This window comes from Strongylocentrotus purpuratus, unplaced genomic scaffold (genome assembly GCF_000002235.5).
Source record: "Strongylocentrotus purpuratus isolate Spur 01 unplaced genomic scaffold, Spur_5.0 spur5_scaffold_1, whole genome shotgun sequence".
Taxonomy (NCBI): Eukaryota; Metazoa; Echinodermata; class Echinoidea; order Camarodonta; family Strongylocentrotidae; genus Strongylocentrotus; species Strongylocentrotus purpuratus.
In genome coordinates this window covers 2,024,211-2,039,208 of record NW_022145594.1, presented here as the reverse complement: position 1 = coordinate 2,039,208, position 14,998 = coordinate 2,024,211, and the positions used below count along the sequence as shown (strand labels likewise).

The 14,998-nt window shown below is 36.7% G+C and overlaps 1 protein-coding gene across 3 annotated transcripts in view; it reads left to right on the top strand.

Annotated features, from left to right (window-relative positions):
• LOC755356 overlaps window positions 1–13,874 on the top strand; it is a 90,372-nt gene extending 76,498 nt beyond the window's left edge. For 2 of the 3 annotated variants that reach the window (XM_030977477.1, XM_030977478.1), the window contains 9 exons: window positions 986–1,111; window positions 2,162–2,275; window positions 2,704–2,817; window positions 3,799–3,912; window positions 4,611–4,724; window positions 4,954–5,067; window positions 8,234–8,365; window positions 11,820–12,179; window positions 13,249–13,873. In XM_030977477.1, the coding sequence (XP_030833337.1) occupies window positions 986–1,111; window positions 2,162–2,275; window positions 2,704–2,817; window positions 3,799–3,912; window positions 4,611–4,724; window positions 4,954–5,067; window positions 8,234–8,365; window positions 11,820–12,179; window positions 13,249–13,367 (1,307 nt within the window). In that variant the 3' untranslated portion in view covers window positions 13,368–13,873. Of the gene's footprint in view, window positions 1–985; window positions 1,112–2,161; window positions 2,276–2,703; window positions 2,818–3,798; window positions 3,913–4,610; window positions 4,725–4,953; window positions 5,068–8,233; window positions 8,366–11,819; window positions 12,180–13,248 lie in introns of all 3 variants that reach the window. The other variant, XM_030977476.1, reaches the window with a different exon arrangement.
• The last annotated feature ends 1,124 nt before the right edge of the window (window positions 13,875–14,998 follow it).

The window sequence follows — 14,998 nt, the reverse complement described above, 5'->3', positions numbered from 1 at the left end:
GAGAAGGAGGAGGAGAAGGAGGAATGATAAATGTGATATTGAAAAATCCAATAGCTGGATATCAGGGAAGATGTGTTAAGCTTAGGCGAGGCGTCAAAAATATCGATACCAGCAGGCTGCCGCCTCACGTATTGGCGCATCAAGGCTGCAATTACGGCCGAAGCCTGGCTGGGGCAATTATTTTTCACTTATTAGCCCAGCCGGCTTGCGCCAGGCTGGGATCTGAGGCTCGGTTTCCATTCGAAAGGCGGCAGCCGGCGCATGCTTTTGAATGCCATTTCCTACCGCCAGCGGTAGCCGGCTGAGCTAGTTTAAAAAATGCAGCCAGGACGCACAAGTGCAGTTAGCTGCCGCTGGCTGGTATATTTATTTTTGACGCCTCGCCTTAGGCGTGATGGTAAAATGTAGTTGAGTGGTTTAAACATTTGACTTTAGATGCCAAGGTAATGGAATCAAGCCCTGGCACTGCAGCAGTTGATGCCCTAATGATTACAATGTACAAAATGTTTGATGGTTTCGAGGGGGATATCAATATGCTGCTCACAACTTTTCTGTGGATGATGGCAGCATTTTTTGGTTGAATGTTGCTTCACTCCTTTCTAAAAGATTTTAGCTTGTTTAATTTTTAATGTTGGAACTCTTTTATTTTCAAGGCTGCAACATACACTCTTAGGTTGAATAATGCAATACTCATCTGTTAAATGTCCCAACATTTCTGTTAAAGATAACAACATTCGTGCTTTGAGGGTTGCAACACTCCTATTTTCCTAGTTTGCAAGGTAAAATGCAGCAAAATTTCAAAAATCAGGGTTTTTATATATCAACTACCGAAACAATTGTAATTCATTGCGACATGTATGTACTTTTATTTTTTGCACGCATGCACTTATGACTTTTAGTTAAATTGGCATTAACTGTATAAACCAATAAATCTAATCAAATCAAAGCGCATTGTATGTTATCTTTTTGTAAAACTTTATTCCAGCAACCCCGCCAGCAAACTCCACCTGCTATGATTGTGAGTCTGCCTTTCTGTGTGTTAAAGATCCAGAATGGATTTGCGATGGATGGAGTGATTGCGATAATGGAGAGGATGAGATGAACTGCCCAGGTAAGATTGAAGTTGTTCAATATCACAGTACTATTTCGTAAATTGAATGTTGCATCTCTCTTTTTCTCAATGTGGCAACACTACTATGAAGAAGGTCACAGCTCACTTATTTTGAATGTTGCAACTCTCTTGTTTTTCAAGTTTGCAATGTAGAATGCAGCAAAATTATACAACAGTAGGGATTTTATATACCTAGTGGACTACCAATAAAAATTATTAATCAACGCAAAATGTATGTTCTCTATTTAGTGAGACAACAAATAATAATTAACATGTTGATATTTTAACTTATTTTTAGCTTCTAGTGCCAAGACAAAATAATGTAATGCTCAGGACATTGTGTTCAAGTTTCCTCTTATTCAAGTGATATTTATATTTGGGGGGAAATATCAAATGTCAGATATTATACCCCTTATCGTAAGATTGTTGCATTAGGAGTGTACACAACAAGAAAAAGAATAGTTTTTCTATAAACTTTGTGTCCTGCCGACTACATCAGAATAGTTTTTTTATTGCTGACGTCACGAATAGTTCACTTTTTCCCTGGCAAAAGCGTACAGGATTTCAAATGCCTCCGCACAGGCGACTCCTGCAGTGTCACAGCGCTCAAGTCCTGCATTTTACCCTGAGCGATAACTGCACTACAATAATGCAATACCTGTACTGTGTGAGTCAAAAAAAAAGTTTACACCTAGAAAATTGCTAATCATTTTAAAAATCATCTATGAACAGTAAATTATTATCCATCTAATAAAGAGCGTTTTATCCCAAATCATTTGGTATCATTTGTGTGTGGTATGTGTTCATGCTTGGATGAACAGGATGTATAGATTGAAGGGATACAAAACAAATATACAATGATTCATTCTCGGAACAAGTTTTTCACACTCAGGAACATCATTAGTACTGTTGATGTTCCTTCGATGTAAATAGTTTCAGCTAGATCCTTGAGTGTCATTGTATGATATGAAGCCCCTCATCCTTATTTTCAAGAATTGGCATGTTATATACTTTACTTGATAAATTATCGAATCATTTCTCTTGCGACAGCATCTTGCTTTGAGTGCCAAACGCATCCTTCCTCTGATAACTGCATTGATTTTGACTCTGTCTGTGACGGCAAGATTGATTGCTTCAATGGCACTGACGAATTAGATTGTGATGGTGAGTTTAGAAACAAAGTGAATTTCAACCCTGTGAAATTTTGTAAAGATTTGTAAAGATGAATGATAATTTGTAAACTTTTAATTATTTTTATATCAATTTGAAAGACTATAGTAGAAAGATCCCATGAAAAGCATAGTTCTTGAAACACCCTCGTACTCATCACAAGGAATAGCTAAAAAAAAACTCTGGAGCTTGCATATGTGTGTTTACAGTCCCTTACGTACTTCACATTTTGCACAAGTCCATAAATACAGGTTCTCAAAAAAAAATGAATATCATGACTGGATTTATTTTGTGTGTCCATCTTGTCATAATATAACAGTAAAGATTGTGAGCTATTGATTTCAGTCGCAACTCTTAACCAGACAAGGCCTCGGTCTAACCTTTTCCATTTTATTGATATGAGCTAATGTGTTTTGATACAGGTACACCTCTTCCATGCGTCCAGTGTGATTCAGATTGGCCCTGTGTTCGTGAGTCTTGGGTTTGTGATCGTGAAGAAGACTGTTACAATGGAGAAGATGAACTCAACTGCGTTCGTGAGTTGACAATTTTAGACAAATTCATATGCTGTAAATTGCTGAAGAAACGACCATAGCAAAACAAAAACAAAGAATCACTACAACTAGACAAACTGAAATATAGGCACAGTGTGCTTCATATATTTTTCTTTATTATGGGTAAATTTTATGAAAGGGGAATTAATGTCTCTACTATGAAGCATGACATAGAGAGTAAAATAATGTTTCATTTGATATAGGAAGCATTGCTGTAGGCCAAATAATATTGTATTGCAAGTACAATGAAGAGACCCTAGTTCGCCATATTTTTACGACGTAGCTTCTCCCCAAGATAGGTGCCATTTTGTCAAATCATTACGAAAATCTCTTATTAAAACTATACCCCACCACTATAACACAGGCACCAATGTAAATCAGGTGGGGTATCACGACTCTACTTTTGTTTTTATCGTTAAAACATGGAGAGAGCCTTGCAGCTCTGCTTGAGAGATGACAGCTGTACTCTTCATCATCTTACGTAATAGTAGAAACAAACCCTTACTGTGGCTCTGCCTGAAAGGAAATGAGAAGTAGGACATATATATTTTACTTGTTTTAAGATATTTTCATGTCAAAAAGTCACTTATGATTTAGATGAAGACCATAATGATAGTTTGAACGAAGCAAACTGACCCAGAATTGGCGATATAACAACAATTTTAATTGTGAAAATTAGCACTCTTTCTCCCTTCCTCTCCATCTATCATGCTTATCTCTCTCTCTTCTTCTCTATCACCCCTGTCAAGGTCTTGGCAGGGGGGTATTGCAAAGCGCTAGTGTTTACTTAAGGCTTAGCTCTAGGAGTAGTGAAAGTCAAATGGGGATTTCAATTTTAAACCACAAGTTTTCGTCATGATTTTCCTTCAAAAGACTTGATTTGTGACGTATCGCAAGGAGAACTGATGTAGCGCGCAACATTTATTCATTCTTTTAATTGTTTGTTGATTGTTTGTTTTACAGCTGGTAATTCAAGCTGCTTCTTCTGTGAGAACTCTGGAGACTGCGTATCATGGGATTATGTTTGCGATGGTGCATATGATTGCTATGACACATCAGATGAACAGAATTGCAACAGTGAGTTCAAACAATATATTCATGCACCATGTGAATTAACTTACCATGTAAATACATATGCAAACTAAACAGATCCTTTAAAAAAAAATTGAACATGAAAATCATGTTAATATATCTTTTCACAACCATTACATAAGTCCATGGAAATAGACACAGCGTTTGCAGTATGTTATGCTCTTCCTACTCATTCTTCCAGTATGTTTTCCTGGCTGGAAACCAAAAGCAATGTCGCCTCCAGGAACAAATATTTGAAGTGATGCCTAATCGGACCCTATCTCCAACATTTCCTCATTAATAATAATAATAATAGCTCGTTCTTATATAGCGCTTTTCAGGACCGGAGGCCCTCCCAGAGCGCTTTACAGATAAGTATATTATTACTCAGGTCATTGGATTCAGGATTACCCGCACACACTTTTTTGCACATTCTCCACTCCCTGGGGAGCATTCCAGCCAGGCGTCATTTTTGGAAGCGCACACTTGCAGTCGCAACCTACTTTATATGAATTTTATGACAAAAATGGCATTTCCAATATAGTTCCGATTAGGTTTTTAGGTCACGCTTTGAGTCAGGGTTGGACAATGTTTAGCCTAGGGTTCATGAAGTTGTGAATTTGGTTAGTGTAGGACGATGATCGTCAAGCAATTTGCAGGAGCATGTGTCTCATTTTTATGTGTATACATTTGTATTCCATTAGCAACGTCCGATCCAGAGTGCTTTCCATGTTGGTCATACTTCTGTGTAGAGTTGGAATATGTTTGTGATGGTGACCTAGATTGCCGTGATGGATCAGATGAACGAGATTGCAATTGTAAGTAGCTCTTCTTTTCCTTTTTTTTTGGTGGGGGGGGGGGGGGGGGGTTACCTGAGTAATTTTCATTGGCCTCAAATGATACATGTGCCTCTTCCCCCTCCCCCATCCCCCAGACACGCCATCACTGCTAATGAAAACTTATTAAATTCATGAACTTGAATAAATTCACCAATCATTCTGGATTCTGTGGTTCATTTATTCAATTGACCCACTTTATCTTTCACAGCAACGGAACCCATCTGCTTCCAGTGTGCAACAGATGTGTATCAGTGTATTGATCTGGACTATGTATGTGATGAAGGGACTGACTGTGATGACGGGTCAGATGAATGGAACTGCAGTAAGCTTGAATTATATACTTTTTCTGTCATATGTGACCCAGCACCACAAAACAAACAAGAAGTCACACTGGCTTTGCACACTTTTGTTGAATGCCCATATTACATTTGATACCGTTTTTTGTTTTTGTATAGACAAACTTTAAAATTCTTAAACTGGCAACACATTGATAGATGCCAAATCACAGTTTTTCAATCAAAATTGGTAGTATGTGTATAACAAACGTTTGGATATGGTTTATAAAGGTGTATATTTTTACAGAGAGAGGAAATTTCATCAGAACTTTGTAGCTCTGAAATAAAAACATACATGGGTACCTGTAGTGAGAGTGTCCTTATAATGGGTACCTGTAATGAGAGTGTCCTTATAATGGGTACCTGTAATGAGAGTGTCCTTATAATGGGTACCTGTAGTGAGAGTGTCCTTATAATGGGTACCTGTAATGAGAGTGTCCTTATAATGGGTGTTACCTGTAATGAGAGTGTCCTTATAATGGGTGTTACCTGTAATGAGAGTGTCCTTATAATGGGTACCTGTAACAAGAGCGCCTTATAATAGGTATGTGTAATGAGAGAGTCCTTATAATGGGTACCTGTAGTGAGAGTGTCCTTATAATGGGTATGTGTAATGAGAGTGTCCTTATAATGGGTACCTGTAGTGAGAGTGTCCTTATAATGGGTACCTGTAGTGAGAGTGTCCTTATAATGGGTACCTATAGTGAGAGTGTCCTTATAATGGGTACCTGTAATGAGAGTGTCCTTATAATGGGTGTTACCTGAAATGAGAGTGTCCTTATAATGGGTACCTGTAATGAGAGTGTCCTTATAATGGGTGTTACCTGTAATGAGAGTGTCCTTATAATGGGTACCTGTAACAAGAGCGTCCTTATAATGGGTATGTGTAATGAGAGTGTCCTTATAATGGGTGTTACCTGTAACGAGAGTGTCCTTACAATGGGCACCCGTAATGAGAGTGTCCTTATAATGGGGACCCGATAATGAGAGTGTCCTTATAATGGGTACCTGTAATGAGAGTGTCCCTATAATGGGTGTTACCTGTAATGAGAGCGTCCATATAATGGGTGTTACCTGTAATGAGAGTGTCCTTATAATGGGTGTTACCTGTAATGAGAGTGTCCTTATAATGGGTGTTACCTGTAACAAAAGTGTCCTTATAATGGGTACCTGTAACGAGAGTGTCCTTATAATGGGTACCTGTAATGAGAGTGTCCTTATAATGGGTACCTGTAACGAGAGTGTCCTTATAATGGGTATGTGTAATGAGAGTGTCCTTATAATGGGTACCTGTAGTGAGAGTGTCCTTATAATGGGTATGTGTAATGAGAGTGTCCTTATAATGGGTACCTGTAGTGAGAGTGTCCTTATAATGGGTACCTGTAGTGAGAGTGTCCTTATAATGGGTACCTGTAGTGAGAGTGTCCTTATAATGGGTACCTGTAGTGAGAGTGTCCTTATAATGGGTACCTGTAGTGAGAGTGTCCTTATAATGGGTACCTGTAATGAGAGTGTCCTTATAATGGGTGTTACCTGTAATGAGAGTGTCCTTATAATGGGTGTTACCTGTAATGAGAGTGTCCTTATAATGGGTACCTGTAACAAGAGCGCCTTATAATAGGTATGTGTAATGAGAGTGTCCTTATAATGGGTACCTGTAGTGAGAATGTCCTTATAATGGGTGTTACCTGTAACGAGAGAGTCCTTATAATGGGCACCACCCGTAATGAGAGTGTCCTTATAATGGGGACCTGATAATGAGAGTGTCCTTATAATGGGTACCTGTAATGAGAGTGTCCCTATAATGGGTGTTACCTGTAATAAGAGCATCCATATAATGGGTGTTACCTGTAATGAGAGTGTCCTTATAATGGGTGTTACCTGTAATGAGAGTGTCCTTATAATGGGTGTTACCTGTAACAAGAGTGTCCTTATAATGGGTACCTGTAACGAGAGTGTCCTTATAATGGGTACCTGTAATGAGAGTGTCCTTATAATGGGTACCTGTAACGAGAGTGTCCTTATAATGGGTATGTGTAATGAGAGTGTCCTTATAATGGGTACCTGTAGTGAGAGTGTCCTTATAATGGGTATGTGTAATGAGAGTGTCCTTATAATGGGTACCTGTAGTGAGAGTGTCCTTATAATGGGTACCAGTAGTGAGAGTGTCCTTATAATGGGTACCTGTAGTGAGAGTGTCCTTATAATGGGTACCTGTAATGAGAGTGTCCTTATAATGGGTGTTACCTGTAATGAGAGTTTCCTTATAATGGGTACCTGTAGTGAGAGTGTCCTTATAATGGGTACCTGTAGTGAGAGTGTCCTTATAATGGGTACCTGTAATGAGAGTGTCCTTATAATGGGTGTTACCTGTAATGAGAGTTTCCTTATAATGGGTACCTGTAACAAGAGTGTCCTTACAATGGGTATGTGTAATGAGAGTGTCCTTATTATGGGTGTTACCTGTAACGAGAGTGTTCTTATAATGGGTACCTGTAATGAGAGTGTCCTTATAATGGGGACCTGATAATGAGAGTGTCCTTATAATGGGTACCTGTAATGAGAGTGTCCCTGTAATGGGTGTTACCTGTAATGAGAGCGTCCATATAATGGGTGTTACCTGTAATGAGAGTGTCCTTATAATGGGTACCTGTAACGAGAGTGTCCTTATAATGGGTACCTGTAATGAGAGCGTCCATATAATGGGTGTTACCTGTAATGAGAGTGTCCTTATAATGGGTACCTGTAACGAGAGTGTCCTTATAATGGGTACCTGTAATGAGAGTGTCCTTATAATGGGTACCTGTAACGAGAGTGTCCTTATTATTGGTACCTGTAATGAGAGTGTCTTTATAATGGGCGTTACCTGTAATGAGAGTGTCCTTATAATGGGTGTTACCTGTAATGAGAGTGCCCTTATAACTGCTATTTCCTTGTACAGGAAGTTTTGTTATGTCATATGTATACTAATGAAGTGCGTTTTTCTATAACGGGTGGGGGTTTTTTAGCAATGGGTATTTTTTTCATAATTGGTGTTTTCCTGTATAAGCACTGTTTTATTATTATTATTATCATATCAGATATATTCTCCTATGATGAATGTTACTATATAATTGATGTTTTCTTGCAATCAATGTTTCTTCTTATTTGCAGCTAGTTGCGAATTGAATGAATTCCGTTGTAATCGAGGCGGTGAATGCATCGGGTCTGAGTCTGTTTGCAACCTGGCCCCAGAATGCACCTTTGCTGAAGATGAGATGAGCTGTGGCTATGATGACATCTCAAGTAAGCTTCTTTCACTTTTCCAAACATACGATTCTCGTATAGCTATTCGATTTTTCCTGTTCTGAACGTCATAAAACACATCGTTTAGCAAAATTCCTAACTAGTGTTTGAGTATCGATTTGAACAAAAAATTGATAGAGAATTAGGGTAATGATATAGCCTAAATGTTGTATCTTTTGAAAATTCTATAATTGGGCGGTTTATCATGAGCCCTCAATAATGATTGGCCAGCTGCAATGTCAACTGACCTGTTCAAAATTAGTTTATGTATACAACTTGTTTTTTGTAGCCTTTTTGAGTTTATGCTCCTTTCATTATACAAAAAGATGCTTCCGGCCGGGAATGAAAAAGGCATGTTGTTCGATATTGGTGAATTATAGTTCTTATTTAATTACCTTGCTTTTCCCCACCCAAGTGATGATTGGGCATCTGTTTCATTTATTAGGTGGTCTGTCAACGACAGATCACCTATTGATTTCGTTAGAATTTTATTTCTTTATTCTTTCTTTATTCTTTCTTTATTCTTTATTTTTATTTCTTCCGTACACTTTTTTGTCCACACGTTTACTCGAAATCAACATGGTCAATTGCCTTCAAATTTCTGTCAGTCATCAAGCCCTATGATTTCAAGTCTAATTAACTTTTTCAAGTTCATGGGGTCATCGTGACGTCATCCAGGCGCCATTTTGTAAAAATCAGGTCATTATCATATCTCGATAACTAGTCATCAAAAATAAACCATATTTGGTATACATCAACTTCAGGTCAAAGGTCAACTAAAAATATCAACAAATTTTGCGCGCGCACCTCAACGCGCACGTACGCGCGCATCAAAATTTTAAAATGCTCAAATTCGTTCTAAATTAATTTTGCATACGTTTCAGGCCATTTTAAGCACTTCGCAAAAAAACGCGCACACGTGCATGCGCGCGCTTTTTCGCGCGTACTTGCATTTTGCAATGTAGAATCGCCAAATTTTCTCTGTCATCATATTTGGCACATTTTTTCAAGCATTTTGATACCTTGTTTACCTTTTTCTGACCATTAATAATGCAATGAGCGTCCGTTAAGATACGCATCCGTGCGTGCGAGCTCTTGTAATACATAACATACATGTGCAAAAACATGCCTATACAAAATTCATTGTAACTCTTCAGGATGGATGGATACCCCCCAATTTCGTTCATATTTAAATAGATTATGGGTTGGAGATATGATTTCATGTCTCATTTGACCCTCAATTAACTCATGACGTCATCATAATGGCCTCCGAACTCAAAATTTTAATTTGCATATTATGACGTCAGCAGATTTTTGGAAAATTGATTGTATCTCTGTATATATTGATCAATTTTCGTTCAAATTTTGATATGTTCTACCTGTGAATATTCTCTACAAATGCAGTTATCACGATATTTCATTATGACAATGGTATCATGGCGTATTTTTGCGATTAAAGGAGGCATGTCAATTTTTCACATTTTGCGTGTATTCTCTATGGGACGTGACTTTTTCTCAAAACTGGATTCTACATTCTCGTCTTTCGCGAGCAATATCTCCGTCGTTTTATCTTTGTTTACGCTGAGCTTTGAGTATGTTGTAGCTGAGACAATAAGCTATCACAAGTGTGCCCTTTATTTTTCGATCAGATGCCGGGATCATGCTCATATTTCACTTACAAAGTGGGATTTCAGAATTCCATTTTCCGTTTACGCGCACGTTTGTGTTCGTAATGGTCGTACGCAACTTAAAATCTGCTTTTTTTTGTCTATCATAGTATTGCCCATTTTATTCCGAACAATTTGATACCATGTTTTTCTCTTTATGACCATTAATAACGAAATGAGCGTCCGTTCAAGGTAAATTCCGTTCGAACACTCAATTAACTCATGACGTATTTATGATGGCCTCCGTTCAAGGTAAATGTCCGTGCGTGCGAGCTCTTGTAATACATAGCATATATGGGCAAAAACATGCCTATACAAAATCCATTGTAGCTCTTTAGGATGCAAGATGACCCCAATTTTTTTCTTCATATCTTGATAAAGTATGAGTCGGAAATATGATTTCATGTCTCATTTGACCCTCAATTAACTCATGACGTCATCATAATGGCCTCCGAACTCAAAATTTCAATTTGCATATTATGACGTCATCATATTTTTGGAAAATTGATTGTATCTCTGTAAATATTAATCAATTTTCATCCAAATTTTGATATGTTCTATCTGAGACAATTCTCTACAAATAAAGTTACGACGTATTTTTCAGTTTGACAAAGGCATCATGGCGTATATTTGCGCTTAAAGGAGGCATGTCAATTTTTCACATTTTGCGTGTATTCTCTATGGGACATGACTTTTTCTCAAAACTGGATTCTACATTCTCGTCTTTCGGGAGCAATATCTCCGTCGTTTTATCTTTGTTTACGCTGAGCTTTGAGTATGTTGTAGCTGAGACAATAAGCTATCACAGATGTGCCCTTTATTTTTCGATCAGATGCCGGGATCATGCTCATATCTCACTTGCAAAGAGGGATTTGAGAATTCCATTTTCCGTTTACGTGTATTCTCTATGGGAAATGTTTTGGTATATCGGTAACGCACTTGACTTCCGACCTCAAGGTCCCTGGTTCGAGTCCGGGCGTCTCCAACAATTTTTTTTCTTCATTTTTTTTTTTTTTTGACTTTTCAATGATCATAAAATTGAAAACAGACCACCTAATTCGTCACCATGACGAATTCAATGTCTAGTTTTATTATTTGTATTAATGAAAAAGAAATGCTCATGTAATTGGGTGCAAAGTTGTTATATCCTTTCATTTGACATAAAATTATTTTTGTATCATATAGTAGAGCATAGAATAGAGCATATAAGAAACAAGCATGGATTGTCTGATGTTTATATGCACTTTGGTTCATGTGTTTTGAGAGCTGTAATCATTAGTTAAGCATCCTTATACAAGGATGACAAGAATTTTTTTTTTTTTACACAGAAAAAATAAAAGTTAAGCAATTTTTAACTGCAATCAAAAGACGCTATACCAAATATTTTGGATTTCACTGGATTCCATTGGATAACACATTGATAAAACACTGTACAAGTATTCCGTGAAAACCTGCCCCAGATATACCAGCTTTCATTACAGCTTGGCATATCTTTACTTTCATATTTCTCAATTTTAGTTTTATGTTATGGAATTGTGTTTCATGACCTTATTTCATTTGTACATATATTTATAAATCAATATTTTCTACCCTGGTTTTGCTAGCTTGGTCAGGGAGGAAGTCCTGCGGGTCATGGTTATTAATGTTTTCATTAAATTTTTTCTCTCTTTCCTATGAATATTTGAATTATTATTTTATCTTGGTGTACATGTATACCAAATTGATGATAAATTAATGATAATTATACAAAAGATTAATCCATCTTGTAACTTTATATTTTTGCTCAGCTGAGGTATGGGTGGTCGCTGGTGAATCGTATGACGTTAATACGATAGAGCTTCAGCCCGTGGGGGACAATATCAAAGCAGCTCTGTGGCATTTCTTTGCCCCTAACAGCTCCTACGTCCTGTTCTTTGACGTATCTTCCTCCTACGCCCTTCCCGATGACGCTGAAGCGGTCTTTGGCGAAGGAACAGACTTCCTCGGCTCACGCACTGCCAGCTACTATCGCTGGGGCTCTATCACCAAGTTCTCAAGGCATGACTTCTTTGTGCTGAGCCATGAAGCCTTTGTGTCAGTGGACGTTCCACTGACAGAGTCGGCTCCTGTCACGCTCAGTTTCTCAGTCAGAGCAGTCCCAGCTCCTGGTAAGAACATTTTCTTTCTTGTATCGAGGGGTCAGTGACACAAAGACGTAAATTCATTTTGAGAAAAAGTGGTTGTGTCACTGAGCACATGGGCCTTAAGAAGTTAAGTCTATGTTTTACCATCCATTGACTTCAATGGGGTGTTGGATGGTTTTCAGTCTTTGTGTTTCCTGGGAAGCCCACACTTTTCTGAACATTTTGATATCAAATACTCATTTTGGCAAAATATGGAGCTACGTCTTTGTGTCACTGAACCCTCAATATATTTCAAACAAATTGTTGTATCCTTTCCTTTTCTATATGTCTCATCTTTTAGAATCACACCTAAACTAAGACATCATTTCTGGCGAATTTCTGATTGTATTTTGGTGCCAGGGGATATTTCACAAACTTTTCATCAGTGACAAATGACAGTTTTCGTTATAAGCTAGTGAAATCCTAGTTTCTGATTGGTTATCAGCAGATTTGTGTCTGATTTTTGTCATTTGTCATTGAAAAGAGGCTTTGTGAAACACCCCCTAAACCTGAGTGAATGCAACCATCATAAGCCCTTTGCGTACCGGATCTAGTGGTCTCATGTGTTCCGCCTATGGGATTTGACAATGCAATAGTCAATGGGTTTATGCTGCACAATTGTACTAAGTTTGGAAAGCAGTGGATAACAGGGTTTTTTCAGTCTATGAACAAACAGTTCTTATATCCCATGAAGATTAGAATATTGCATTATTTGTTTGTTTGTTTTTTAAATTATGTTCTAAAGTGTCAGTAATACATTATTTTTTTTTTTTCAATTCAAAAGGCTTTATTTCTGTTAAAAAGCGAAAAAAAATATATACATGTCATTAAGTACAAACAGTTTAAAATATACAAACAATGAGCATTATGTTAAATTAATTTAAACAAACTGTGAAAATATGTAGAAGGAAAAGGGAGCACCTGTAGGAAGCTTATGTTAGCTTGTTGATTCAGGCGTCCAGGCGTCCTTGTTGACATCAGACTATGCTGTTTGGTCCCAAGCCTAGAAGAAGATGTCAATTCTATTTTTATTTCTTTTTTCTTTGTTCTTCAGAATGCACTGGGGATTCTTCAGTCTGTGTGGCTTGCTATTCAGATTTTGAGACCTGCGACCGAACTCTTGAATGCTCTCAATCGACGGAATACGAATGCCCATCAATTCCAGCTCCTTAATTTACTGTAGGTTATGCTTAATATTTTTTTAATTTTAGATTCAAAAGAAAGTACTTAAGTATACCGGTGTATTACATAAGAATAGATAATAAATGTAAACAAAAAAATATTGATTACTTTATGGGCAGTTTCACCATAGGCTATTGCGTACATTATATTTTCAGGTAGAAAAAGTGTCGATAATACAAGGTACTAAAATGAATGAGTTAAGAATGAAGAGTATTGAATTAAGACATGTGTTGAGTTAAAGGAAATACAAAGTTTTGGTATGGGGTCATGAATTTGGTTCAAATGAACATATTGAAAGCATATGCAATCCTACAACATTGAATGTTCGTTGTTGCAGTTGAAATCAAGTTTAAAGTGATGAAATTGTGAATAATTACTCTCTATGTTGTATAGTTCCCTCTCAAGATTTATATTACTTAAGCTTCAAAACAATTTTTCTTGAATAAAATCGACCAATTTTCTATTCCTGTTTGAAGAATAAATATAACAATTGAATTATCAAAGATTTTTGTGGTCGCAGCTACCATTGTATAGCCATAGGCGCTATTTAAATTTTATTAGGAGCACCAATGAATTTTATATATTAATTTCTCAAAATCCTTAGTGTTTTAGAGCCCAATTTTTCAAAGTTGCTCATTCTAACACTAGGTTTCACAATGGTAATGCCAATTTTAATTTTCATAATCCACTCCTGTTGAAATGTTATCAAAACTTTGTATTACCTTTAAGATAAGTTGTAAATTAAGAAAGTACTAAAAATGTTGAAGAAGGTACTAAATGTGGGGATTATGAACTAGCTGATGATAGCAGTAAAATATTGCTGATCGTATGAGCATGCTCAATAGATAAAGATATGACTTGTTGGTATAGGAACTGGCTTGCAGAAGATGAAGACTTATTTAGTGGTCTGTGAAAATGCAGTCGGGGGAGGTTCGTTGTTACTTTTTGTTTATAGTTTAGTTTTGTTTGCAAGGAGTCCTTGAAATAATTTGTAGTGTTCTCAATTTACGAGAGATATGATCTAATAAAAATAATTATAAATTTATATAGCGCAGCTTTCATACAAAATATATTCAGCTGTGCTTTAATGGAGCTTTTAGGCTACTTTTTATCGTTATATTTTATCATGTTTTCTTTAATCCTTAATTAAAGATATCATTTTTCTTCTGGGCTTTGAACTCCATTTTTATTCATGAATTTTTCTGCAATAATGATAACAATACATCTAGTTTATAGTAATCACTTCATTTTTGTCATATAAAATTTGTATTAAATCTTTAAGGTACAGGTACATGTATTTTAAGAGTTTTATAGCATTCATTCATATGTATGGGTATCAAATGGTTGATAATATTTTGTCATACCTTTCAATAAATATATCTTCAGTTTTTAACACCACCTCAGAGAAACACATTGTATTTCTCCTGTTTACTCTCGGGTTTTATGCTTTATCATTAGTATGCAGGTATATTAAATCATTTATAGCATTTATTTGTGTTGTTGGGTATCAAATGGTTTCGAAATTATTTTTCATAATTTTATGCGTGTAGAGAAGTATATATATTATGATGTATGTATTTGTGAAATCAAAACACCTCTTTCAAAATACTTATACCATTTTG